Here is a 27,921-nt window from a genome sequence, read left to right as displayed (position 1 = left end):
GCTTTTATAAATATATCTATCTATTATAAATATATACGATAACAGACTTAAGGTACCCTATCAACCAACTCTGAGGCACTGTGCAAGAAATGCATTGGAACATTTTTGTTTCTTAAGAGATTCGAAAAGAGGCACTTGGGAAGCTTATCAAAAATATTGGTTTCCTTTGGGAAAGGGGATTTAGCGAAATAAGACATGAATGACCGCAGATAAAAATCTATGTAGTCCTGAGTTCTGTTTTTCTCACTCAGGAACTGGGATTAACACACTTCCTTTCCCATTAGCTGCCCATCTTTCAGCCTATCCGATCAGCAGATCATCTTACCTAGGGTGTTATAAGGATTAAAAAAAAGTAAATGCTATTTTGTACCAAGGAACCTGGAGGAATAGGTTAGAATCAGCAATCTCCCACAGTGAGTCCAGCCCGGTAAGAGGCATGCTTATCTCTCGTATCAGCCTGATTCTGATAAATAGCAGTCTTCATCATCAGAGCCTTGTCTAAACATACTAGGAAAGGGTATTAAGGAACTGGTTCTCCCCTGCTAATGAGTTCAGCATGGAATTCATATCCCCCACCGCCATGTTGGTTGGGCCCCCAGGTGGGGTAGGACTAAGGGCCTCTGCGTCATCAAGGATAGCGGTGAAGTCCAAGTGGGTGTTTTCTAAGTCCAGAGTGTCCAAACTGTTAGACACCTGCTCCTCGGGTAGATAAGAGAAAGAGTCAGATTTAGGGGCCTCCAGCCCAGGAGCATAAGGCCCACCGGGATCCTCGGCCACACAGCTGGGGGGCTGATGGTGCCTTTGGTGGGTATTCATCAACTTGTGCCCAGAAGCTTTGCTCAGCGGCACGTGCATTGGGATGGGAAAGCCTGTTTCTTCAGGACCGTGAAGAGGGGGTAAGCGCATCATATGGTGGGAGCCACCATCACCAGGGGTTTCATAAGAAAGGCTAGCTTGATAACTCAAGTTGCTTTGTCGATTCAGTGGTTTTGGTCCACCAGGTGGATGTGGGACCATCCTTGGATTATAACACTGGCTGTTGGGGCTTGAAAGTGCTTTGTTTTCCATAGCTGGCGATGGCCTGGGAGGGTAACTTGGGTATTTTACACCAGGGTAAGGCTGGTGTTGCTGGCTCTGACCATTCTCTGCGCCATCCATGACATTGCTGGCCGGCTGCTCCCCCCACATCAGTGCTTGCTGTGATTGCACATAACTCCGTACCATCATCTCCTTGACTTGCAACATCGGGGTCTGTGATCTCCTGCTCGGGGGCTGCCCCACGCCATAGCAAGAGCCCTGCTGGCTTTCGGGATGATATCCGCCATCTCCACAGACTGGTTGAGACTGGTTGTATAACGCCTGCTTCATGCTCTGGCAGGAGGCGAGAGCAGCCGCCGCCGGTTGGAACTGTTGCTCGGCTTTAATATGTGCCTGGCCAAACTGGAATGTCCCCTGTCGGCCGTGATTGGCAGGCTCTGCTCCCATGGGCTTAGCCTCAGGGATTGGATACTGGGTAGAGTGGCACTGCCCCATGCCAGGGATCGATGCAGGATTTATCCCGGAGCTATTGCTGTCCCACTGCCGTGCAGTGTGGAAAGCCACGTTCATCTGGCACTGAGACTGGATGTAATCTGGTTGCTCAAAACCGCCTTCTAGCTGCTCCTGAGTCACTGGACTCATCTGCAAATCACCCACCAGCTTCAAGGTGCCACGATGAGCAAGATTGCTTTGCGGCTCCATGGCCGTGGTTTGGTATGGGTAGTTCCGGTCCTGGTAGGTAAGATAAGATTCCATCTCCAGCACTTCCGACTCCCCAGCCGGGATGGCGCTCTCCATAGCGGCAGCTTCCAGAAAAACATTCTCGCTGATGCTTGGTGGCCGTGGGGAGAAGAGATGGTGGGGAAGGCTGGCCTCGCTGCCCCCTGTCACTTGTCCACCGGCTCTCCCTGCACTTGCTGGGCTCATGTTGCTGAGGCTTTTAAACCTTTGCACTCGTGGAACCGGGTGGGCTTCCGCCACAGCCTGCGTGGGGTCGCTGGCTCGCCGGCCGCTATGGCTCAGGTGGGGATGGAGAATGCTAGTGCTGCTGTAACCATGGTAATTGTTTGTGCTGTGCTCAGGCACAAAAGGAGGCAAGCAGGAGCTAGAATAATCCCCTATGAGATTTGACTGAGCAGCTCTGTCCATATGGGGGAGAGGGGTAGGGGGTGGCCCACCTGTTGCTGCCGCATATTTGGCCTTGAGGCGGTACTGTTGGGCTGGGGTGAGGTTACCCAGCCCTGGAAGTCCTCCGCAATGGCTGGCCTCGCTAGAGCGTCTTGAGGCATCGGGGGATATAGGGTCATACATGTCTGGTGGGCCTAATCCATTGGGGGCACCCCCGGCTGGCAGATAGGGTGATACCATGGAAGAGCGACGGCTGACGGTGTAGGCTGAACTGACAGTGCTGGTAGTGCTACCTCGTCTGTCTCCTGCCACAGTTAGAGAAGGCAGGTCACTGGATGAGAGCTCCATAACACGCCGGTGAGAAGCCGCTGCAGAGGGGGCCCCGCACAAGCCAGGCATCTCTCTTGCAGGACCTTGCAAAAAAAGAGAAAGCAAGCAATTAAAAGGACAGAGCATGCAGACCATCTGCTTTGCAATTTTTAAAATAAATTCCAACAATATATCACTAAGCAGAGCGGATCATCTCTCTCCCTCTCCCTCTCCTCTCCACTGCATCTGTTGACACAACACTGTCAAACTATTTATTAAGTCTGCATTACTATTACTATTAATCACCCATCTCCTCCAACTTATGACTGTATGAGTTAACTTTGTTGCTTGTATCCTTATGATTTCTATTGATGGTTTCCTAATATGATTAGATTGCTTATTTGTACCCTGTGTTTTAATTAAGTGTTGTACCTTGTGATTCTTGATGAATATATCTTGTCTTTTTATGTATACTGAGAGCAAATTCCTTGTATGTCCAATCACACTTGGCCAATAAAGAATTCTGTTCTGTTCTGTCCTGTCCTGTCCTGTCCTGTCCTATCCTATCCTATCCTATCCTATCCTATCCTATCCTATCCTATCCTATCCTATCCTATCCTATCCTATCCTATCAAGACTTCTCCAGCTTTAAATCTATCCAAAGCCTGCTCAGCATTGGATCTTGGTTTTGAACAACCATTCAATGGTTTTAGGGACCCCACAAAGAATCTCTTTTCTGTCTTGGAGGCCATGAAATAAATCAACGCAAATTAATAGATTCAGAATCTCCTGGAAGATTTACTCGTTCCAAGTGACTTTTTACTAAGAAAAGGGTCGAGAGAAGGAAGCAAAATTTAGGGGCAATAGTTGGGGCATCGGGAAAGGAAGAAGACTGTGCTTCAAGATGGTGCTTGGAAAAGAGCTTTTGCTTCCCTCCTAAAAAAGTCTTTAAAAAAAGCAATCCCAGTTCCCCCGGCTGCCTTCTTGAATAGCCATGTTGGCGATGATGCGGTTCATTTTATTGCCTTCTAGCAGTGGTGGGATTCATCCAGTTCGCACCTATTTGGGAGATCCGGTTGTTAACTTTCTAAGCAGTTCGGAGAACCGGTTGTTGGAAGAAATCTCCTTTTGTTTTTTCCCCACTTTACAGGGCTAATCCTGTAAGGAAGGCAGGAAGGAAACATTCTGGTGTTGCTTCTAGCCTAATCTTTATTGCCCTGCTTACAGAAACTGCCTCTCTGGTTAATCCTTATTACATTGGAACAGCTAAGGCAAAGCATCTATTTACCTGAGTGACATTGAGTTGGCCACACCCACACAGTCATGACCACCGAGCCACACATACCCAACTGGTCATTAGGGTAGAGAACCAATTGTTAAATTATTTGAATCCCAGCACTGCCTTCTAGTGGCCATGGAGGTTCCAAACTTTCCCTGCTTACCTGCCCCTGGGATGGAAGGAAGCTTGACCCCCTTCATTGAGAGGGGCTTACGCAGCTGCTTGAGTTTGTCAATGCGCAGGTTCTCCAGCTTGTGCAGTGCTGAGAGCCCAGAGGTTCCCATGGGCTCAGATGGTTCCTCCAACGCGGACAAGTCCTCTAAGCTTCCCCCCACGTTTGCGTTCATCTCCACGCCACTGTCATTATTATTAGCGCTGCCCAAAGGGGAGCGTTCACTGCTGCAGGACGATTGACCCCCAGGGCTGGGCTGCGGCTTCTGGGTGGAGATGGAAATACAGAAGCATTTTATTGAAGTGATGGGTTCAGCTTAAGTTTGCTTTAACTATTTCACATTCCTTCTTAAGGTGTGTCTTGGGCAGCAAGCCAAAGTTTTGTGAAAAAGGAGGCTCAATGTCAGTCTTGATGGACAGCTGCTACTGGATACATAAGAGGGCTACCGGTTTCAGCATTGCTCATTGTTTGATCTTGAAACTAACCTTTCAGATGACCTCATCTTATTCTGCAGTTTAAAACCAATTTTTCTCTCTCCCCTCTTTGGAGATAAGTGCACTTGTGACAAAGGTGACGTTACGCACACTTATGCCCAAGCGTTTATAGTTGCACTAAAACGGCCACAGATTTAAGTAAAAATTCCATGGCAAAATAATCTGAGTTCCGCACATAGAAGAATTAAAATGGGTATGCAGCTTTGGGTGTGTGTGAATGTTTCGCCCCACAAATTCTGCTTCCATTAACTGCAGGCGTTTGCCACATTGCAACAAGTCTCGGCTGTTACACCCCGATTAAAAGAAACCTGATTTAAATTTCTCTTGACTATTGGAGGTGGCACAAGGTCTGCTTTCAAGCCCCTTCAAGCCCCTTTAGAGCCATGAAGATTACCGTATTTTTCAGAGTATAAGACGCACCTTTTTCCCTCAAAAAAGAGGGTGAAAATCTGGGTGCATCTTATACAATGAATACAGCATTTTTGGCCTTCTGAAACCCCACCCCCTTTGCAAAAATGGCCATGCATAGCTTTCAGAGTGCTCCTGGCGGCTGGGGAGGGCACAAATGAGCGAAAAATGGGCCGTTTTTTGCTCCTTTTTGCCCCCAAGCCCGCAGGAGCACTTTATAAGCCTCCTAAAGGCTATACATGCCCTTTTTTTTGACAAAAAAACGGGCCCATTTTCGTGAAAAATGGGCCGTTTTTGGAAGGTCTGCAGTGTGCAAAACCTTTTTTAAAAAATTTGCTTCTTCAAAATCTTGGTACATCTTATACTCTGTTGCGTCTTATACTCTGAAAAATACGGTAACCTGTGTTTTTATTTAATACAATAAAAAAAGATTTTCGGCATGACGCAAATACACAGTACCAATTTCTGGGCATACACAGTTCAGATGTGGAGAACAAAGTCCTTTGATTTCCCTTTCTTGTCTCCAGATCTGTTTTCCATATGTTCAGATGTTCCTTCAAGAACATTTCACACATCTTTGCTTTTACTGTAAAATACATACTAAGAGTCCACGGCGTGGGAATGCTGTGTTCCCTGAATTCAAGAAAGTCTGCCCCTCAACACGGCCTTAGTATTGGCCCAAACCTGCCCATCGAACACCAGTCCAATGTCCTCTTCTCCCACCCTTCTCTCCATTTCCACCCCATGCTGCTCACCAAATTAGAATCAGGTACCATGAGTTTGCCCTCTTCCTTCCTGACCTCACTATCTTTCTCCTGCTTCATGTCACCATGCAGAGCCAGAGTCCGACTGGTGGGTACAGTATCTCCACGGTGCTTCTTGGTGACGTGAGCATCTGGGCCATGCACTGTCTTGACATGTTTCCGGAGTGAGCTGGGATCGGTGTAGCGTTTGGTGCAGCCGGGAATCTTACAGACGTAGGGTTTCTGCCAGAAAACAGGCAGACCATTAGGGTGTACAGATAGAATGCTACCTTTTTTTTGTATGACAAGGTAATATACACCCAATGCCAAATTGTGGGCCTCCTTTTTTGGCAGCCCGCCTACCTCAGCGGTTAAAATCAAGGCTTACCTCAGGCAGTTGTCCATACCTCATTGGAATGTGTCCGGTTTTGGTGCTTGGCCCTGTCAGAAGCGTTAGAGAAAGCTTTATTGCAGCCTTCGTGCTCGCAAACATAAGGCTTCTCGCCAGTATGGGAGCGCAAGTGCGTCTTGAGGTTCTCCAGCCGTGAGTAGGCCTTATTGCAGCCTTCAAACTGTAAAATAAAAGCAAGGAGAGAAGACCGTGAGGAAGCCAGATTCACTTAACAAATCAGGTGATTAACTTACCAATTGCCATATTTCCTTTAACAACCGAGGCACTTAACAAGTGTCTCACTTAACAGCAGAAATTGGGGCTGCAACTCGAGGACTTCCCATACTTGCAATCCTGATGCCTGATGCAAATTCAAAGATGGTGACATCTGCATCACGACGACATGATGCACATTGGCTGGCTGCCTCCCTTGCCTTGTTTGCTATGCCCATGCTCCAGGCAACCCTGCTTCTCTTTTTAGGTACGCCAGCCAGCTCAAATGCCAGCTTTGTTTGTGCTTGTCCTACTCACTGTGCACTTATGAGGTTTTTCTCCCGTATGACGTCTCATGTGGACGACCAGCATATACTGAGCTTTGAAGGGTCGTTGTTCCCGTGAGCAGTCGTGCCAGTGGCACACAAATTCCTTCTTTTCCCCATGGATATGCTCATTGTTAATATGCTGCAATGTTAGAGAAGAAAAAGAAGCACAGAGGCCAGAATTAAGTGGCAGTGACTATTTCAGAATTCACCCGAATTCAGGAGAACAGAAGTTGTGTTAGAGTCCATCCATTGTGCATAGGACTGCGAACTAGGGAGATTCAATTAAATTATTTGGGGGGGATTTTTTTTTTTGCTTTACACATATGTAATTCAACATTTTCAGTACACATATCAGTATGATTCTTGTATCCCTTTTACTGTAATATATTAATCCTTTCTGGGTTAATGTACTGGATATTTTACAATATTCTTTGTGTTGTCTTGTTGGCTGCATTGGGGTATATGGCTTACCTAACTATTGGGAAGGTAATTAATAAAAGAAAATGATAAAAGCCTGGCTTTTAAATCGTATCAGACATTGCGTGTTTGTAGCTCCTAATATTGGTCTGCTCAGCCACGAAGCTCCTCTGGAAAGTAAAATATTTCTTAATCTAACCTATTTTGTAGGACTATGTTGTGAGGGGGAAATGGCATGATTGCATGTAAAACTTAATGGAAATAAAGAGCACAGACGTGACAAACTTGTGTGATCTTATGTATTAATAAAAATATTCTTAGCAGCTAGAAAGAAGTGACAATGTTTTGGACATATGAAAGGTTTTTAGGATCTTTAACTATCTCTTAGCATTGAATAGAGATGAGGTATGTAACACAGGGCCAACGCACACCGTAAACATCAATTGGTGATAGCATACTATAATTCTGTGAATATGCTCAATGCCTTCATCATAATTCCCCTGTTAAAGCCATCTAGACTTATGCAGTAGACCCAGGAGAGCTAATTTGGTGTCAGTTTTTCAGGCAAACGAATGTTGCAGTAGTCACAACCATACAAAGGCAGGACTGTCAACAGAATTCTCTATTATTACTGATTGTTAATACAGTAGTACCTCATTAATCATTGTTAATTGGTTCCGGGAGGCACGATGAGTACCAAACACATTTTCCCCATAAGGCAGGGGTGTCAAACTCAATTTTATTGTGGGCCGCATCAGGGATGTGGTTGACCTTGGGGGACCGGGTGAGAGTGGCTGATTGAGTGTGTGTGGCCAACTGGGTGGGCGTGGTCAGACTGACACCACTCCCCAAACTGCTGGCATGTTTCCTCTTCGCACTGGGTAGACTGAGCCAAAGCCACACTGGCCCAATGTTTCCTCTTCACATTGGGTAGATCAGGCCGAAGCCATGAGGGCTGGCCCCTTACATTTTCCATGGATCTGACCACATTGGATCCAACCATTGCAGGGTGGATGTGGCTCACGGGCCTTGAGTTTGACACTCCTGCCAAAAGCAATAATGTCACAAGGCAGCCGACACCAACAACTTCTAGTTTGTATGTTGAGTACCAAGCAAACGATGAGCACCGGGACAAAATGTCTGTGTCAAAATGCATTGAGTACCAAATTCGATGAGTTTCAAAGCAGTTGAGTACCAAGGATTGGTACTCAACCTGCCCTCTTGCCAGAAAACTATATAAAAGTAAAACAGGCCTCTTTCTGAGATGCATTTCAAGGAGAATATCAGGACAGGGGATTTTCCAGTTTATTTAAAGACCCTCTTGTTACCCTGTCAACTCACATGCACTAGCTGTTCCTGAGTGTCAAACTCTTTAGTGCATCCTTCCCAGTGGCAATTGGTTTCGTATACTGCTTCGGCTTCTACCTTCCCGTCTTCCTTTTCCAATTCATCTCGTGGATCAAGCACACTTAGTAGGGGGTCCTGGGGTGGAAATAAGAGGCATATTCAAACATACTCTGGAAAATTCATTGGAAATTTTCTTCCAATTCACCAAAAGAGAAGAGATAGTTCTCCACACCTTACACTCTAACAAAGGTACCATGATCTTGAGTGTCATCTTGGTTTCTTCTTACCCACCACTGGCTGATGTGAAGGTTTGAGGACAGAACGAGGAGCCATCGTTTACTAGCTCAGCACATGTTCGGTATGTAAAAAGGTTCTCATTCAATCCAGGGCATCTCAGGGAGTAAGACTAGGTAAGACCCTGGGTGATAGTTGCCTACTGAACGGCAGAATCAGACTGCTTCTAATGAGTTTCATAGGGCTGTCCAGAGACCTGGATTTCAACAGAAGAAGGCAATCCGAAACCTGTGTGGGCATGCCTGTCACACCTGAAAGCAGGTTCCTAAAGAAACCGAATCTCGGGCTTCATGTGATCCCAGGAAAAGATGTGTTTGGCTTAAGGAGGTGCCAGCGAGCACAATGAATGAGTAAACAGAGTGAAAACATAACTTATTTCTCTGGGTGGGTTTCTTTTATGGTTGGATTAAGGAACTGATTTCTCACCATACCACTGCTGATTTAACTGCAGTCCTCAATAACAGTATAGTAATAGTCACTGCAGAATGTCTTCTGCTGGCTGTCTCTTGGAGTAATTGCACCCCTGATACAGAGTTCCAGCCGAAGATGGTGCCAACCAACTACTCAAGCCCTTCCCAGTACTCATGGTGGGATTTTTCTCCTACGAGGCACTTCCTATGGAGAAGCTGCATATGTTGAACTGTTGCTCTCCTTCACACTTGATGTTTTTATCTGTAATGCTTTTGATTTTATTTTTAGTCACATGAAAGAATCCCAATGTAAGAAATCTCTCCAACCTTCTCATAAGGAAGGCTGTGCCCTTGTAATTTTGGTGCACAGGTAGCCTTTTCTCGTGTCCAAGTGGCTCTCCATTATTAAACAGGTAAAAGTAGTGATGGTGTATAATAACCCTACTGTGATTAATCTAGTCATCTGTGAGCTATGGATGTTCAAGGGGGGGGGGGGGAATCCATACCAGCACGGTTGTGTAACACTGCCTCTGAGACAGAATCAGTGGTGGGATTCAATCAGTTCGCACCTATTCGGGAGAACCGGTTTTTAACTTTCTAAGCAGTTCAGAGAACTGATTGTTGGAAGAAATCTCCTTTTGTTTCTTTCTACTTTACAGGGCTAATCCTGTAAGGGAGGCAGGAAGGAAACATTCTGATTGTCAAACTATGGCTTTCTTGACAAGCCATCTTTTCTTTTGGATTTCAGGCCTGCCACTGGTGTTGTTTCCAGCCTAATCTTTATTGCCCTGATTACAGAAACTGCCTCTCTGGTTAACTCTTATTACATTGTAACAGCTAAGGCAAAGCACCCATTGACGTGAGTGACGTTGAGTTGGCCATGACCACCCAGTCACACAACCACCGAGCCACACCTACCCAGCTGGTCATTAGAGTAGAGAACCGGTTGTTAAATTATTTGAATCTCACCACTGGACAGAACAGACTCCTGTTCATTCTCTTTCTCCTTTTCAACCCCCGTGAGCTGATCCCCAGGCTATAGGCGAGGAGAGGGGGTGCATCTGTGGGCCTGTGAGCACATTGCTGAGGCCTGCTGTTACCTGTGTCCCCGTAGAGGCAGGGCTGGAAATGTCACCCTCCGAGCACTCCTCCAGGCACTTGGTGCTCAGGGCATCCAGCGGGCTGCCCAGGCTGGACTCTGACTTCAGCTGTGGGAGAGAGACGGCGAGAGCTCCAGGTGATGGCACCCCCTCCAACTATAGCCCCAGCCCCAAACACTGTCCCCTTAGTCTCCACAGCCCCCCCCCAATCTTCCTCTCCCAAACTCTTCAACAGATCTTTCTAAGTGTGATAGGGCACCCCTAGAGGTTTAAGGATTGGTAATGGCAGGCTTTTCTCTCCTCTGTCTCTTTTAGATCTTGGTATTCCGCATAACAAGTTAGAAGTTGCTATCTTTGAGGCATAAGATATCTGCCTGTTTTAGGTTGCAAAGGGCTGGATGGGCGACCCTCTTACCTGGCAGTGCTTTAGCATCCCACGTGGGGGTGGCATATGGTGCATCATCCCCGGCCGGCCAGTCACGTGTTCATGAGGCCCACAGGGAACTGTTGTGGGGTTGTGGCCAAAGGACATGCCTTGAGGTTTCTGGAACCCAAGGGAAGGGCTGTGGGGATGAGAGAAAGCATAAGCATCTTGTCTCACAAGAATTCATTTGCCAGGGTTTTAGAAGCATAACAAGGGTTGCGTCTTTCATGGCAGTGCAACTAAAATGGTGACTGTGCGGTGGTGGTGGTGGTGGTGAAAGTAACTTCATGGACTCTGCGCTGTCACAATAGTTAGAATGCTGTAGGCTAACTCTGCCCACTGCCAGCAGTTTGATCCTGACTGGCTCAAGGTTGACTCAGCCTTCTATACTTCGGAGGTTGGTAAAACGAGGACCCAGATTGTTGGGGGCAACAGGGTGACTCTGTAAACCGCTTAGAGAAGACTGTAAAGCACTGTGAAGGGGTATATAAGTCTAAGTGCTATTGCTTTTTGGGCTTTTTCCTTCTTTAAAGCAAGACAAATTTCCAATTCTTTTCAACATAAACCTTAGAGTTGTTAAAATTTCTGATATTGTGTGTCAACAGATTATTTTGGGTCTACACTATTTTTTTTCTTATTTGTTTCCTGTTCCCATACAGCATCTAGTTTATCTTACACTCAGCAGACTTACCCTCTGAGTATAATTCTGCTGCTCTTCTGGCTTTTATTATTTTAGGTTTTGTTCATTCTTTTTTAAAAAGCAATTTTATGATGAATTTACATATTTTCTCTCTCTCTCTCTCCCTCTCCCTCCCTCTCTCTCTTTCTTTCTTTCTCTCATTTTCTATGCCTATCTGCCTACTGGACAGCCTAGCTATCGTTTTGAAAACATGGATTAGAATTTTTTTAAACCAACAAAGAACTTCAGTCCAATCTAAAGGATTGGAAAATTGAGGGGTAAAATACTAAGATGACCTTGGTCAGTCCTAGTTGCCTGTTCATTTCTATGGATATATTCTCCATGTTAAAAGTTTTGGGTCTAGGATGAAGTTTTCAACAAAGGCCAATCTTGTAAATTCCCAGATGTCAATCTTGGCTTGATTCTATTACAGAATGACTCTAGTAGGGCACCTAGTTGGTGTCACTTTGGGAAGACATGAATCTCTGCATAGTAAGTGTAAGTCTCTAAGGAGATACATCTGGCCGGATCCAGAAGAAGGACCTTCTCCGTGGTAGCTCCCTTTCTCTGAAACATCATCCCCCACTGGAGATTAGACTGGCCCCCACTTTAACACTCTTTGGGAAGGCCCTGAAGTTGTGGTTCAGTCAGCAGGCCTGGGAAACCCAGAGCAGGATAGAGCCCCTTCAGTGGTGGGTTCCAACCAGTTCGGACTGGTTCGGCCGAACCGGTAATAGTTTGGCGGCCTGGGTCACTGGAACAGGCAGTGACCCAGGCCTGCCACGCCCCCGAACCAGTTCTTTGGCCGCTGCCGTAGGCACTGCCATCTTATTTTTTTGCTTCTGTTCATGCACAGAGCAATTTTATTGCACTGCGCATGCACACACAGCGCGCATCAAGCACGCGCACACACGAAGCAGCCACAAGCAAACCGGCAGTAGTGACTGCTGGAACAAACCCCTGAACCCATTACATGGCTAGTATGAATGTGTGCTTTTGCCAGGGATGGTGGCTGTTATTTTTTAAAAAATTATTTTGATTTCTTTTACATGGTGTTTTCATATCCTTGTAAGCCACTTTGAGTCTCCATGTGTGAGTAGGCGGCAACATAAATTTTCTAAATGAATAAATAAATCTATATTAAACTAAGGGGGCTTCGACTTCCTATGCTAGTCAGCAATTGGTGCTGCAGTCTCTGGAGGCTGTCTCCCTGAATAACATGTCTACCTGACAGCACCGATGGAGAGGTGCCCATAGGAGCCCCCAGCTGAAGCACAGCGAGAGTTGATGTAAGCCACCAGAGAATTGGGAGAGGTGCGGATGACAGTTTGCAGGTCAATGCTGGCATCGGAGAGTGGCGAGATGGACAGGGCCCGCTTTTTGGTCAGCTTGGCTGTGCTCCGGGGTGTAGAAAAACGACTACCTGGGGAAACAGGAAGAACAAAGGAAACTCCAATGAGACAATCAGCCCCAGGTCGGTTAGTATGAATTGACAATGATTGTCTCTAGTTTCAAGCAGGATTCTCTCCTAATCTTCATTGGAAATGGCAAGAATTGGCCCTGCGAACTTCAGCCTGCTAAGCATGAACTAGATCCCAGGGATATACAATTTTGCCAAGAAAGAATAATTGATTCTATTTGGGAAGAGAGATTCCAATACACGATCCCAGGATTAGATCATGGTGAAAGCAATGTCATGTAGTGGTTAAAGGCAGTGATGGGATCCAGCCAGTTTGCACCTATTCAGGAGCAGTTCAGAGAACCGGTTGTTGGAAGAAATCTCCTTTTGTTTTTTTCCCCACTTTACAGGGCTTATCCTGTAAGGAAGGCAGGAAGGAAACATTCAGGTGTTGTTTCTAGCCTAATCTTTACTGCCCTGCTTACAGAAACTGCCTCTCCGGTTAACCCTTATTACATTGTAACAGTTAAGGTGAAGCGCCCATCAACGTAAGTGAAGTTGAGTTGACCGCGCCCACCCAGTCACATGGCCATCGAGCCATGCCTACCCAGCTGGTCATTAGGGCAGAGAACTGGTTGTTAAATTATTTGAATCCCATGCAGAGGTGGGTTCCTACCAGTTTGCACCAGTTCGGTAGAACCGGTTCGTCAAATCTACTGAACCGATTAGGAGAGGTTCCACCAGTGGACCCGGAAAGCAGGCCACGCCTACAGAAGAGGTTCCAAAAATTTTTGAAACCCACCACTGACACACACACACACACAGAGAGAGACTCACACAGAGAGAGAAAGAGAAAGAAAGGAAGAAATAAATAAATAAAAAAAGAAAAAAGGAAAAAAGTGAGAGAGAGATGAAAGAAAAAAAAGGAAAAAGGGACAGAGAGACAAAAGGAAGGAGAGAGAGAGAGAGAGAGAGAAAGAGAAAGAAAGGAAGAAATAAATAAATAAAAAGGAAAAAGGAAAAAAGTGAGAGAGAGATGAAAGAAAAAAAGGAAAAAGGGACAGAGAGACAAAAGGAAGGAGAGAGAGAGAGAGAGAAAGAGAAAGAAAGGAAGAAATAAATAAATAAAAAGAAAAAAGGAAAAAAGAGAGAGATGAAAGAAAAAAAGGAAAAAGGGACAGAGAGACAAAAGGAAGGAGAGAGAGAGAGAGAGAGAGAGAGAGAAAGAGAAAGAAAGGAAGAAATAAATAAATAAAAAAAGAAAAAAGGAAAAAAGTGAGAGAGAGATGAAAGAAAAAAAGGAAAAAGGGACAGAGAGACAAAAGGAAGGAGAGAGAGAGAGAGAGAGAGAGAGGGAGGGAGAGAGAGAGAACACATGGCCGGCAAGCCACTCCCACAAAGGAGGCTACACCTACAGAGTAGGTTCGAATTTTTTTTGAAACCGACCACTGATCCCACCACTGGTTAAAGGGCTGGTGTAGAACTAAAGAGATCTAGGTTCAAGCTTATCTTCAGCCATGGAAGCTCACTAAGGAACTTTGGGTTTCTCTCTCTCAGCCCAACCTAACAAGAAGAATGCCCTTGTAGGGGAAAATGAGAAGAGGCAGAGAAGAAGTAGTCCTTGACTTATGACCACAACCGAGCCCCAAATGTCTGTTGCTTAGCAAGACAGTTAACTGAGCCGTAGCCCATTTTATGACCATTTTGCCACAGTTGTTAAGCAATTCTTCAGTTCTTAAGTGAATCATGTGGTCGTAAAGTGAATCTGGCTCCTCCCATTGACTTTGTTTGTCAGAAGCCAGCTGGGAAGATTACAAGTGGTGACCACATGATCCTGGGACTGTTGTGGTCCGCCAGTAGCCAGCAGAACTGGCAGCAGATTCGGACAGTGAGGAGGTTGGGGAGGAACATGGGCCTGGAGTCTGGGGAAACCTCTGATGAGGGCTCTGTGTCGGAGGCAGAGAGGGGGTCAGAGCCATATGCCAGTTATCAGCTGCCTTCAGAGTCAGACATCAGTGAGGCAGACGAACAGCTGGAGTCTGTTCCCAGAATGTGCATGCGCAGAGTTGCCAGACGAAAGGAACCTCTAAAGAACAGGGGTTGACTTGGGAGTAAGGCCACTGTGACCCGTCAAAACCACGCTCGACTAAACCGCGCCCGATTAAACCGCATCACTGACGTCATCAACAGGGCGACAACAGCCAGCGCGGAGACTGACTTCCGGGGGGGGGCGGGACTTCCGGGGGGGCGGAGCTGTCGCCGAGGAGGGCTCAACCGAGCTCCTCTCAGAGATCTGGTCTGTATATCTAAATAAGATCATAGATATCACCCCTTTTTGGCTATAAAGGGGCAGGGAGTAGCTCTGTGTGCTAGGGTCTATTCGTAATTCACAGCCTTTCTCTTTTTTTTTGGCTGTGGACAGAGATTAGATCCAGCGTGAGCGGAGCTTTTATCTCCAGCCAGTTCTTCTCAGCTGCTTTTTTTTTGCAGCCCTAGACAGGCGATCCCCCCCCCCCAGGACAAAGCAAAGTTGTTTGAAGCTAGGATTAATACGGGCGGGTCCCACTCCTGTGAGATTTATGCTTTTATTACTATCTTAAATACCAGCACCATTTGTCTTAGAGGCTTCTTTGTTTAAACGGACTTCAAAATGGCGATTTCTCTCCGTTGGTGACTGATAGGGGATGTACGTAGCTGGTTTTACCTTCCTGCAGACCGCTCCTTAACAAAATAATTTTTTTTGTTTTTTTGGAAACAGAGGGGAGCGAAAGCGCTGTTTATTTGTTTATTTATAATGGCACCCAGGTCAAAATCGAAGCGTCTCTCTACAAATGTGCCTAAAGAATCTATGAATGAACTTAAAGAATTTACACTGGAATCGCAGCCCTTGTCTCCTACGCCCTCTACTGGAGAATTCTTAACACAGGAATTTTTTTTTCAAATGTTTAATGATTTTAAACAAGAAATTAAGGAATTTGTATTGGAGCTATATGGTGATTTAAAGTCTAAAATTGACCAAATGAAGGCGAATACGTTTGCAGCCGTGTCTGCCCTGTCAGATTATACCGCTGAAATAGAGAATAAATTGGAAAGCTTGGAGGAGGCTAATTCTAATTTGACTACTAATATTCAAATATTACAACAAAAAATTAGAGACACTCAAGAACAGCTCGTTATGATAAACTTTAATAAGAAGGCATTCGCAATAAGAGTCAGAGGATTCCGCAAAAAGGAGCGAGAGAATCTGAAACAGACCTTTGTTGAAGCCCTCAGCCATGCGGTGGGAAGCCCGGGACTTAACTTTGATTGGCAGATTCGGAAAATCTATCGCCAGAATTCGTTGGTAGCGGAACAGCGGCAGCTCCCGAGGGACATAATTATATATTTCTCCACAAAAGAATCCAGAAACGCGATCATGCAAAAATTTTACAATAATAGTTTGAGAGTTGATGGCCAGGACTTGATTGTCTTCAAAGAAATACCTTTCCAGATGTTAAAAGCAAGAAGAGACTATACCTTCTTAACTAAAGAGCTTAGAAATCATCAGATTCAATATAAATGGGAGGCCCCAGCCGGCATTACGGTCACATTTGAGAATCAAAGACTTCGTCTCAATTCTGTTTCAGAGGCTCGAGATTTCTATTACAAGACTTTGAAGGCGGGACTTCCTGATTCACTTGGAAAAGAGGAGAGACAAGCCGAAGGAGAAGGCAAGCAACAGACCACATGGCTGCAAGATGGAGGGGGTAGCTCCCCCTCCCTCGGAGAAGCAGGAAAGCGGAGTTTGAGGATTTAGACATTCTAAAATATTCGCCAAAGTTGTGGATTGAATGGGGGTTTGCGACCTCTCTCCGGTAGAAAAAGCGGAATTTATTGGTGGGGCGATACTGAATGTATATATGTAAAATGCATGCAGAATGATTTACGCTGTTTAAATCTTGTTAGAAGGGAAAGTTTGAAGAGATTATTTTAAAATAGAAGGTAAACTGATTCTTGTTGAAACTATTATTTGAATATGTGGAATGATCTATGCTATTTAATTTTTATTAGAAGGGAAAGCTTGGTGAAATTATTTTGAGCTAGATTTTAAACTACCGTAATGTCTGCATAAATTTGATAGTGGCAAATATCAGAGAAGCAAGGGATGAGGGTAAAATGCATGCGGAATGATTTACGTATATTGGTGGGGTGATACTGAATGTATATATGTAAAATGAATGCAGAATGATTTATGTTGTTTAAATTCTGTTAGAAGGGAAAGCTGGATGAGATTATTTTAAAACAGAAGGTAAACTGATTCTTGTTGAAAGTATTATTTGAATATGTGGAATGATCTATGCTATTTAATATTTATTAGAAGGGAAAGCTTGGTGAAATTATTTTGAGCTAAATTTTAAACTAATGTCTGCATAAATTTGATAGTGGTAAATATCAGAGAAGCAAGGGATGAGGGCAAAATGCATGCGGAATGATTTACGTTGTTTAAATCCTATTAGAAGGGAAAGCTGGTCGGGATCATTTTAAGATAGAATGCAAACTGATTTTTGTGTAAAGTAATACTTGATCCACGCTGTTTAAATTTTACTAAGAAGGGAAAGTTTGGTCAGATTATTTTGAATTACTGTTTGAAATTAAGGTTAAGAAAGATTATTTACGCTGTTTAAATCCTATTAGAAGGGAAAGTTTGATTATTCTTCTGTAAAGTAATATTTGAATATGTGGAATGATCCACGCTGCTTAAATTTTACTAGAAGGGATTATTTTTGAGCTAGATTGTATATTGATGTCTATACAAATTTGGATAAATGTTTATCTGAATATAAGGTTAAGGAAGAGGAATGGGAGAGTCTACAGGAGGTCGGGGTAAATAACAAAGAAGCAAGAGACGAGAATAAAATATAGATAGAATGACTTATACTATTTAAGCATAGATAAAGATGGGGGGCTGAGCTTAACACAAAGAGTTTCTTTTTTTTTTCTTTTTTCTTTGTTCTTTTCTTTTTTTTTTGTTTTTTTTCCCCTTAATATATTACTTTTATTTTTAATCCATACGAACATAAGATACTTTAGATAGAAGGCAGTGCCAGGTGTGGGCCCTGGGAAGTCGGGAGGATTAGGGATGGGGATTTATGGGGGGTGGGTGGGTGGGTGTTAACATAGTCTCAATAAGAACAAGAATGCACTTATATACGGTTGTTCTTTTTTTTTTCCTTTTTTTTCTCTTTTCTTTCTTTATATTTTTTTTTCCTTGGTTTATTTTACTTTTTATCAGATTATAATAAACAACACTTGAATAAAGGAATACACCAAGGAGGGAGGTAGAGGGAAAGAGGAGGGAGGAGTAAGGAAGGAGTAAGGGGAATGTAAGGAGGGCGTGTTGGGAGTAAGGGGAGAAGGAAGGTTTGAGGGGAAAGGGAAGTAGGAGGGGAGCGTTAGAGGGAGGAAAGGAAAGTTGGAGGGGGTAGATGGGGTGTATGGAGGATGGAAGTGTCAGGTGGGGTTGTGAATGATGAGTTGTGTTTTCTTTTTTATTTTTTTTTATTTTTTTTAAATTTTTTTTCTTATAGCAAATACCCTGTATATAAGTGATTGTAAAATGGAATGTGAAAATGAATAAAATATATTTTAAAAAAAAACAAAAAAAAAAAACAGCCAGCGCGGAGAAAGAAGGGCGCTTTAAATAGCGCTTTGAAAGCAAGCCGATTCAACTTAAGGTAAGGGTTAGGGTTAGGGTTAGGGTTAGGTTAAGGGTTAGGGTTAGGTTTAGGGCTAGGTTAAGGGTTAGGGTTAGGTTTAGGGTTAGGTTAAGGGTTAGGATTAGGTTTAGGGTTAGGTTAAGGGTTAGGTTTAGGGTTAGGGTTAGGGTTAGGGTTAGGTTAAGGGTTAGGTTTAGGATTAGGTTTAGGGGGGTTAGGTTTAGGTTTAGGGGTTAATTTTAGGTTTAGGGTTTACAGCGTGCTTCTGTCTCCGCGCTGTTGTCGCCCTGTTGATGACATCAGCTACGCGGTTTAGTTGGACGCGGTTTAGTTGAGCGCGGTTTTGTGGTGGAACCTAAGGTCACAGGTGGACGATGACTGGCCCCTCCCAGAGGAAACAAAAGAGGAGCAAAAGGGGAGTGGAGTTTGCAGGAGACCATTAGTCTGCTTAATTGGTTCGTGACTCTCCGAGAATCCTTATCAAGTTTTGCAGGTATTGGCCTGGCAGCTCTCCAAGCCAGATAAGGTCTGTGACTATAAATCCTCCCTTGAAAGACTTTGCTAGATGTGAATGAGCAGAATGCACAGTAAATTAATAAAAGGGTTTTTTTTGTCAGGACAAGGAGTTTGCTTCATGCTCTTGGGAAGCCTCGGTCAGAACAGGGACAATGCAACTGTCATAAATACATGCCTGTTACCAAGCACCTGGATTTTGTTTATGTGACCATGGGAAAGATGTAATGGATGTAAGTGTGAAAATCGGTTATAAGTAACTTTTTCAGTGCTGTTGTAACTTCTTACAAATAGTTGTAAGTGGAGAACTAACTGTATGTTTCCTTGAGCTCCTGAAAGAAAGGCAAGATAAGATGACAACCAAATAAGAAAAACATGGATAAATAGGAATAAATTTCTTTCCTGAGATGGAATAGGAAACCTAAAGCCCTTTGGATGTGCCAGAATTATAGCTCCCATCATTGGCTGATATAAGCTGTAGCATTTAGAACAGGGGTGTCAAACTCAAGGCCCGGGAACTGAAGCCGGCCTGCAGGCTGCTTAGATCTGGCCCGTGGGGCTTCCCTGGAAACAGTGAAGGACCAGTCCGCAGTGTCACTGCCAGCTGGCAGAGGGTTGCAGGAGGCTTTTGCAGCCGAAAACGGACCTCGGGAGACCGTTTTCTCTGGCAGAGCACTTGAGCCACCATAGGCGCCACATGAGTGATGGTGAGCTGGTCACACCCACCCTGGCCATACCTACTCTGGCCACACCCACTCTGGCCTCCCAAGGTCAAACACAACCCTGATGCAGCCCTAAATGAAATCAAGTTTGACACCCCTAATTTAGAAGGTCTCTGTTCTCGACTTCAGCCTCCAAAGTATTGTGAAACATTTTGAGAAAGAACTTCTTAATCCTTGGGTTACATTTTACCTCTGGTCCAAAACCTAAAGGATGACTGATTGAGTTCAAATGAAATCAATTTATTACAGTCATAGGGTCAGGTATGGTAAAATAGCTAATAGTAGAACTGTTACATATCCCTATGTATGAAGTGGGGGGGGGATGATTATCATAAGATCTAAAAATAAATAAGAACATATATAATAAAATAAAATAAAAATAGTATCATAAAGAATGATGATGAAAGGACTATCCAAACTTAATTGATAGTGCACCATGTAGTACAGATTGTAGCACAAAACTGGGCAACCTAGGAGTCCCTGTCCAAAATAAATAAGAGTAAGTTGAAATCGCACTCCCTGTCTGGAAATTTCTTCAAGATTGGATAAGTTTCTTCAAGTTTGTCTAGAATCTGTCTTTATTTAGGGAGCAGCATAAAACATATGGCTTAGAGTTTCAATTGAGCCATAACCAGATGGAATTCTCTCACTACAGTATCTACATGTAAGGCTTTCAAAATAAAGAGAAGGTTCTTTGTCCATTCTTTTTTAAAATTTATTTTGAAGGGCTGACACTCCTAAATTTAGAAGCCTCCATGGGGTATGTCTTTGGTACTGATTCTACCATTTTATGGCTGCAGAAAATTATTTGAAGAGGAATTATACTAGAGAGTGGTCTAGAGAGAGGAGTTATACTAGAGAGTGGTCCTCCTCCTTCCTTTATGCAGGGAGTCAAGTGGGGCGTTTCAGAGGCATCCCAGAAGCGGTAGAGGCCAAGGAGGTAGCAGTTCATCTACTAGGAAGCTCACCTCACACATCAATATGGAAATTAAATGGAGTGAACTAAAAGGGATACTTTGTCATTGCAAATCTAGACAGCAAATCTAGACCATGGCAAATCTAGACAGCATACTAAAAAGCAGAGACATCACCCTGCCAACAAAAGTGCGTCTAGTCAAGGCTATGGTTTTCCCAGTTGCAATGTATAGCTGTGAAAGCTGAACCATAAGAAAGTCTGAGCACCAAATAATTGAGGCCTTTGAATTATAGTGCTGGAGAAGACTTCTGTGAGTCCCTTGGACTGCAAGGCAATCAAACCAGTCAATCCTAGAGGAGATCAACCCTGACTGCTCTTTAGAAGGCCAGATCTTGAAGATGAAACTCAAATACTTTGGCCACCTAATGAGAAAGGAAAGACTCACGGGAGAAGAGCCTAATGGTGTGAAAGATTGAGGGCAAAAGAAGAAAGGGACGACAGAGAATGAGGTGGCTGGATGGAGTCACCGAAGCAGTAGGCGTGAGCTTAAATAGACTCCAGAGGATGATAGAGGACAGGAAGGCCATGGGGTCACTATGGGTCGGACCTGACTTTGCAACTAACAAAAGGGGTGCCTTAGATAAAATAATTATTGTTAGGGAGAGGAAGAGGATATATCCTTGGTTAGTCATATAATAATCTATGTCCGCTAAAGATTCCCATTTTCCACAATCCCCTAAAAAAACAAACCCTTACCATCAGTATGAGAAGGATGTTCACCTCCAGGTACCAATCCGTAGGTATGGTGATTCCCCACTGAGTTGCTTTGGTGATAGTATGGTAAATCACTGATGCCTGTGAAGGAGAGGTAAAACAAAGGAAGACATAGATATGGAGGGAAAGAGATAGAAGGGTGAAACAAGTAGACAGAAACATGAAAACTGAGACATTATAGAAATGACCTGCTGGCTAAAACCAAAGACCACTTAGTTTGACAATCTATTTCCATCAGTAGTTAAATAAATACATCTGGGAATTCACAAATGAGGCATAAAATTGGCTTTTCCTATTGGTTCTAAACACAGCAATCCCATTTAGCTATTATAATTAGCAAGCCACATGTATCACAAATTGTTGCATAGTAGAATACAATTTTGTTCCATTTCATTTTATTTCACCAGTTGTATATCCCCGCCCCCCCACACACATCCAGCTCCATCTTCCTTTTTTATTCCAGAAGGGGCAAATGAGCTTCCTTAATCCTCCCTAGGCTGTTTTGTTATGGAGGTAAGAATAGAGGAATTACCTCTGAGGTTTATTTCACTAAAATATTTTTTTTCTACTTTTGATAGATCTTCCTTGTGTGTAGGATGACATTCTGTCTTGCACAAGTAATAACATTCTCCTGCTAAAGACAAAAATTATGATGTGATCTTTTTTACTTGCTTCTAATTATGGCACAAACAAACCCTTGCAATCTATTTCCTCTGCCATAACATTACCACCAGCAAGATCTAGATTACCTCTAATATAAGTTCTTCCTTGTCAGGCTGTATTCAGTGGGATATATCTGGTATATGCTGGGACACATAGCACTACTTTAGACTCATAACGCATTAAGGAAGATTCATACATTTGGTTAGCATTCAGCCAGTTTGGACAGGTTCAGGAGAATGGGATGCTGATTGTACATCTGATTCGCTGAACCATTAGTTGCAAGGACTGGCTGGCCTCGCCCACCCCTCCCCTCACAGGAGTCTCCACATGGCCCGTTTTGGATGCCAGGTAAATGCAGGGGAGGGCCCAGGCAAAGGATCTGGGAGGGCAAAAAATGGGCTTCCTGGAAGTTCGGGCAGTCAGGAAATGGGCCCATTTCCAGCCTCCAGAGGGTCTCCGGAGCCCAAGAGAGGCCATTTTTGCCCTCCTGGAGGCATAAGAAAAGCCTCCGGAGCCCGGGAAGGGCGAAAACATCCCCTGTCATGGTACAGGAGGCCGAGTAGGCCATGCCCACGTCCACCCAGCAACCGGGCAGAGAACCGGTTGTTAAAATGTTTGAATCCCGCCACTGGTTAGCATCCAACTTGAAGTGAATCTCACAACAAAAAAGGTTTCCAAGCTTGCCTAGACTCTTAGACAAACTGACATAGAAAGAGGCCTTAAGAAATCTGGAAATCCCTCTTAAATAGGATGTTGTAGGTACTCTGTGAGGCTCTTTCAGTCACACTGACCTTCTACCATGGCACTAGGTTGGCCTTGCCCATGGAGAGGCCGAAGGTAGCAATGTTCCATGTAGCTGTTAACAGGTGGGTTCATCGGATTGAACATAGTTTGTCAGAGGCTGAACACAGTCAGAGGAACATCTGGCAAGGTGGGGTGAAAATTGGCACTGCTTTTGTTGAAGTATCCAGATCTGCAAGAGACACAGTTTGTTATTATACGTTTGTAGGGCAAAAAGCATTTATATGAAGAAATATTTGTAAGCTTATTTCTGATTTATTCTGCAATCATCTCAAGATCGGCCCAACAAGCATCTGTCTGTCTGAAAAGATAGAGTTTATAGCATTGTCAGGAAAAGACATTGTGATGTGGTGTTTAGGAAGTCAGACTGGGACCTTGGAGTCTTAGATTCAAATCCTTATTCAAGCTGGAAGCTCACTTAGATAACTACTAGCTGGACAGTTCCATAGTAAGGTTTAAAAGGAAGATGTAGGGGATAAATACAGAAGCATAAACAAAACAACATGGATTCTGGCCTCTGTAACATTCTATAAATGCATCAAGATAATTGCACTGTTGAATCCTCATCCAGAAACACCTTTATTCTCAGGGAAGTAAGGATTGAAGAAAGACTACAGCAATCATTTGGGGAGGCTTCCAATGTCATAGAAATCTTCTTTGCTATTAATACAGGTAGTCCTTGACTTACGACCATAATTGAGCCCTAAATTTCGGTTGCTAAGTGAGACATTTGTTAAGTGAATTTTGCCCCATTTTATGACCTTCCTTGCCACAGTTAAATGAATCAATGAAGTTGTTAAGTTAATAACATTGTTGTTAAGTGAATCTTCCTTCCCCATTGACTTTGCTTGTCAGAGGGTTGCAAAAGGGGATAGCAATAGCCATAGCAATAGCAGTTAGACTTATATACCGCTTCATAGGGCTTTCAGCCCTCTCTAAGCGGTTTACAGAGTCAGCATATTGCCCCCAACAACAATCCGGGTCCTCATTTTACCCACCTCGGAAGGATAGAAGGCTGAGTCAACCCTGAGCCGGTGAGATTTGAACAGCCGAACTGCAGAACTGCAGTCAGCTGAAGTAGCCTGCAGTGCTGCATTTAACCACTGCGCCACTTCGGCTCTTCACATGACCCTGGGACACTGCAACCGTCATAAATATGAATCGGTAGCCAGGTATTTGAATTTTGATCAGGTGACCATGGACATGCCACAATGGTCTCAAATGTGACCTAAGTCACTTTTTTCAATGCTGTTGTGAGTTTGAATGGTCATTAAATGAATTTTTGTAAATCAAGGGCTATCTGTATGCATTTAAGCTTGCTTTTTGCTCAATCCAGTCTCATAAGAGTCACAAATTTAAGTTTTACATATTTAGCAAAATTTGGGTGGCAACCTTGTGCTCCATGCTGGCACAATAACGTATTGCTCAGTTTGCCTTTGCTGGTATTTTCGGGCTTCTCTAAAGATTTGTGTGTTTTATTAATCTCCAATAGAACTACCAAATTTTCATTGCCGAAGACAATCATCTGCATTTCATTTGGTGTGTATGGCAATAACTAGCACTGCTTCTGTATTCCGGCAGAGGGAGCTCGTTCGTAAGACTCTTAAGAGAATCAGATTTCCTAAAATAATTGCCTAACTTGTTGCTGCTAAAACAGGTTGGCTATAACATCTACCGTGTCTAATCAGCACAGCTAGTTGTGCCATCTGAAGACAGCCAGAGTTGTTTGTCCAAGGCATTTGCAAGATATGTGTTGCAAAAGATTAACTCTTTAAAGACAAAGGCCATGCATGACAAATATGAATGTGTTTCTCTACTCCCTGTTAGGTATACATCAACTCTGATCCTATTTCCAAAGCAATTGGCACCAGTTGAGAGATACATTTCATTAAAAATATTTTTTTTAATAGAATTTGTTTTGTTTTGTTACATAGACAACATATACACACAACAATAGAAAAAGAAAAGCAAAAAAGAAAAAAGGAAGGAAAGGAAAAAAAACACACAAAAGAAAAAAACAAACAAAGCCCATCATCACATACAGTATGTTGTTTGGTTACAGATGTTTTAACATTTATCATTCTTATACATTCATTGTTTCATTTAATAGATTATAATTTAGTATCGTTTCTTAGTCCCCTACCTGTGGCAATCCATCCCAACTACGTTTCCCCCCCCCCACACCATATCTCTCTGTTATATATTTAATAAACATAACAATAAAATAAAGTTTTTTTAAAAAACACAAAAAGCAAAAAAAGAAACCATCATCACATGCAGCATGTCGTTTGGTTACAAGTGTTTTAACATCCACATCCTCGAATAATATTTACCATCTCAAACTTTTCATCTAGTATAACTAAAAACCTCATTTTCATTCTACAATATATATTCAGTTAACATTAGTATTATTTTTTTCAGAAAATATACTTATGTTCATTATTGTCCTTGTATTTCATACCTTCAAATAGAGATTCCTTCATTTTTCAACAAAACGTCACTGCATATATATACCATATAATTTTTAAAAAAGAGGCAGATGGTACTAGAGATATTCTCTACAATACGACAATTAGCCTTTATAATCTACACTCTATCTGAGTGCTTAGTATTTGAAATAAAAATGGTTAAGTGTTCTTATTTATCACATTTTCATCTTATGCCTTAGAGCTAACGTTCTCTCCCATCTCATTTTATCCTCAAAACAAACCCTGAAGTAAGTTTGGCTCAGAGATTATAATTGGTGCAAGAGTAACCAGGGAGGCTTTTTGGCTTGAGTAGAGATCGGAATCAAAATCCCTCTGCTCTTAACTGTAAACTATACCACCAGTTCTGTTTTGGAGTATTCCCTCCACACCACACACTCATGTTTTTGTCCTATTTTTTACTTTCCTTTTCCCAAGCAGTAAGAAGTGTTTGCAAAACAACCCAGAGAATGATACCAAATACTGTATCTCAAATGCTGTACCCAGTCACTTTCATGTCAGATGGGCGGCTGTACAAATAGGGTATGTGGCTGGCTGAGGAACTCTGGGAATTGAAGTCCACAAGTCTTTTTTTTAATTGAAAATTTAAGAAAAAGATTTTACAAATATTTATCTCCCTCCCCCCCTCCCCACCCGAGCCCTTCTCCCCCGCCCAACCTCCCCCCCCCGCGACTTCCCAGAGCAAATAAAGGGTATAAATCTTTAACAATCATATTCTAAAATAAACTAAAAATAACTTGGCTTCATCTTTCATTTGTGCTTTAACTCCTCTTTTGTTAAGCTAACTATAAACAAATTAAATCATTCCTTGCTTTTTTAATCATAAGCTATCTGGAATTTTTTATTTATTTTGAATATAGTCAATCCATCTTCTCCACTCCAGTTTATATTTCCCATCTGAATGATCCTTAAGATATGCTGATATTTTAGCCATCTCTGCTAAGTTTGTTACTTTTAGTGTCCATTCTTGAATAGTAGGCAAATCTTCCTTCTTCCAGTATTGCACTACCAACAGTCTCGCTGCCATTGTTAGGTTCAAAATCAGATTAGTCTCTATAACAGTACAATCAGTAGTTATACCTAACAAGAATAACTGAGGGGTAAACTTTATCTTCTTTAAAAAAATATTTTGCATAATCCACCATATTTTTATCCAAAATGCTTTAACCTTTTTGCAAGTCCACCATATATGGTAATATGTAGCATCAGTACAATCACATCTCCAGCATTTAGGTTGTAAATTCGGATACATGCAAGCCAATTTTTTAGGATCTAAGTGCCATCTATAAAACATCTTATAAAAGTTCTCTCTCAAGTTTTGGGCTTGTGTAAATTTTACATTTCTTACCCATATCTTTTCCCAAGTGTCCAACATTATTGGTTCTTCAAAGTTTTGTGCCCACTTTATCATACAATCTTTAACTAATTCTGCTTCAGAATCCATTTCTATTAGGACATTATATAACCTTTTTATGTGCATTTGACTTTGATCCCTGATTTGTTTTAGTAGATTGTCCTCATTTTGCATGATACCAATTTTCTGATCTTTTTTCCATCAAGCCTGCAACTGTCCGTACTGAAACCATGTTTGGATTACCTTCTCCTCTTTTAATACATTCAAGGGTTTTAACTGAAACACATTTCTTTCTATAATAAGAAGCTGTCTATATGTAGTTACATCATGTTTTTGTACTATACTTACGTTCTCTATTGCATGTCTGGGAATTGCCCAGATAGGTATCTTATCATTTAATTTATATTGACATTTTTTCCAGACACGCAATAAAGCATTCCTTAATATATGACTTTTGAATGTCTTATCCACCTTCTTGTCGTATATCAAATAAGCATGCCAACCGTATATCAAGTCATGCCCCTCGATATTCAATAACCTACCCTCTGTTGAGTTAATCCAGTCACTAATTATTGATAAAGCTACTGCTTCGTAGTATAGTTTTAAATTTGGCATTGTCAAGCCTCCTCTCTCACGTACATGAAGTCCACAAGTCTTAAAGTTGCCAAGTTTGGAGAGCCCGTTTTAGAATATAATTATAGTACTCCTTGGATTTCCTTCTGTGCTTGCGGGCTGGGATGACCCTGGTTCAGAAGCCCCATGTTTTTGAATGACATGCCATGGTTTAAGGAGGTCTATGGCAGATGAGCTGATGGCTTTGGAGAAATTTGCATTCGTTCTTCTGGAATTTTAGGGTGAGGGTTTTTCCTTCATGAGTCTCCTTAGGGACCACTTGCCCTGGCTCCTTAGATGGCCTCTTTCCGTCCTAAAGGAAAGGCCCTATTGTCCCTTTCACCAGCCTGGCAATGAGCAGAAGTGCAGCTGCTGCATGGCACGGTGACCTTTGATCTTTTCCTTGCTGCAAAAGCCATTACGGATGGGAACCAACATCTAGGCATCTCATTGGCTGTTTGGAAGGAGCACTGGTTAACTTCTTGATCACAGGAACAAGTCCTTCTGAAGCAAGTAAAAAAAAACCTGGCTGTATAGAAGTGCTATTAGGGCTGATCTATACCGATGTTTCCCTCAGCACTGGAACATGTGGCTCACTTGCCTATCATGTGATACATTCCCTGCTTCTTCACAGCCCATTCTCCTATATTATTTCTCCTTCTCTCTAGTCTGTTTTTCCCACCCAAATTGCTTTGTCAGTGATGCTGCTTTCCAGGGACTACTGACCATGTGTATTCCCATCTTAGTTTCAGCATGCCAAAGAACAGAAGTGACTTTGAGGATGTGTTTCGCATCATGGAATTATGGGAA

General features: G+C 43.0%; 1 protein-coding gene across 1 annotated transcript; it reads right to left on the bottom strand.

The window, feature by feature from the left end:
- Window positions 1–507: 507 nt before the first annotated feature.
- GLI1 (GLI family zinc finger 1) lies at window positions 508–22,746 on the bottom strand. The gene is made up of 11 exons (XM_032211123.1): window positions 22,650–22,746; window positions 21,178–21,276; window positions 12,403–12,598; window positions 10,488–10,635; window positions 10,073–10,180; window positions 8,263–8,403; window positions 6,494–6,643; window positions 5,979–6,143; window positions 5,584–5,814; window positions 3,918–4,191; window positions 508–2,579 (listed from the first exon to the last, which is right to left on the bottom strand). Exons 1-11 carry the CDS (start codon window positions 22,744–22,746, stop codon window positions 508–510), a joined length of 3,681 nt encoding a protein of 1,226 aa, XP_032067014.1.
- Between the last annotated feature and the right edge of the window lie 5,175 nt (window positions 22,747–27,921).

This window comes from Thamnophis elegans, chromosome 2, assembly GCF_009769535.1.
Source record: "Thamnophis elegans isolate rThaEle1 chromosome 2, rThaEle1.pri, whole genome shotgun sequence".
Lineage (NCBI taxonomy): Eukaryota > Metazoa > Chordata > Lepidosauria > Squamata > Colubridae > Thamnophis > Thamnophis elegans.
Note: the sequence above shows the minus strand (reverse complement) of the source record. Positions and strands in the feature narration are given on the sequence as shown.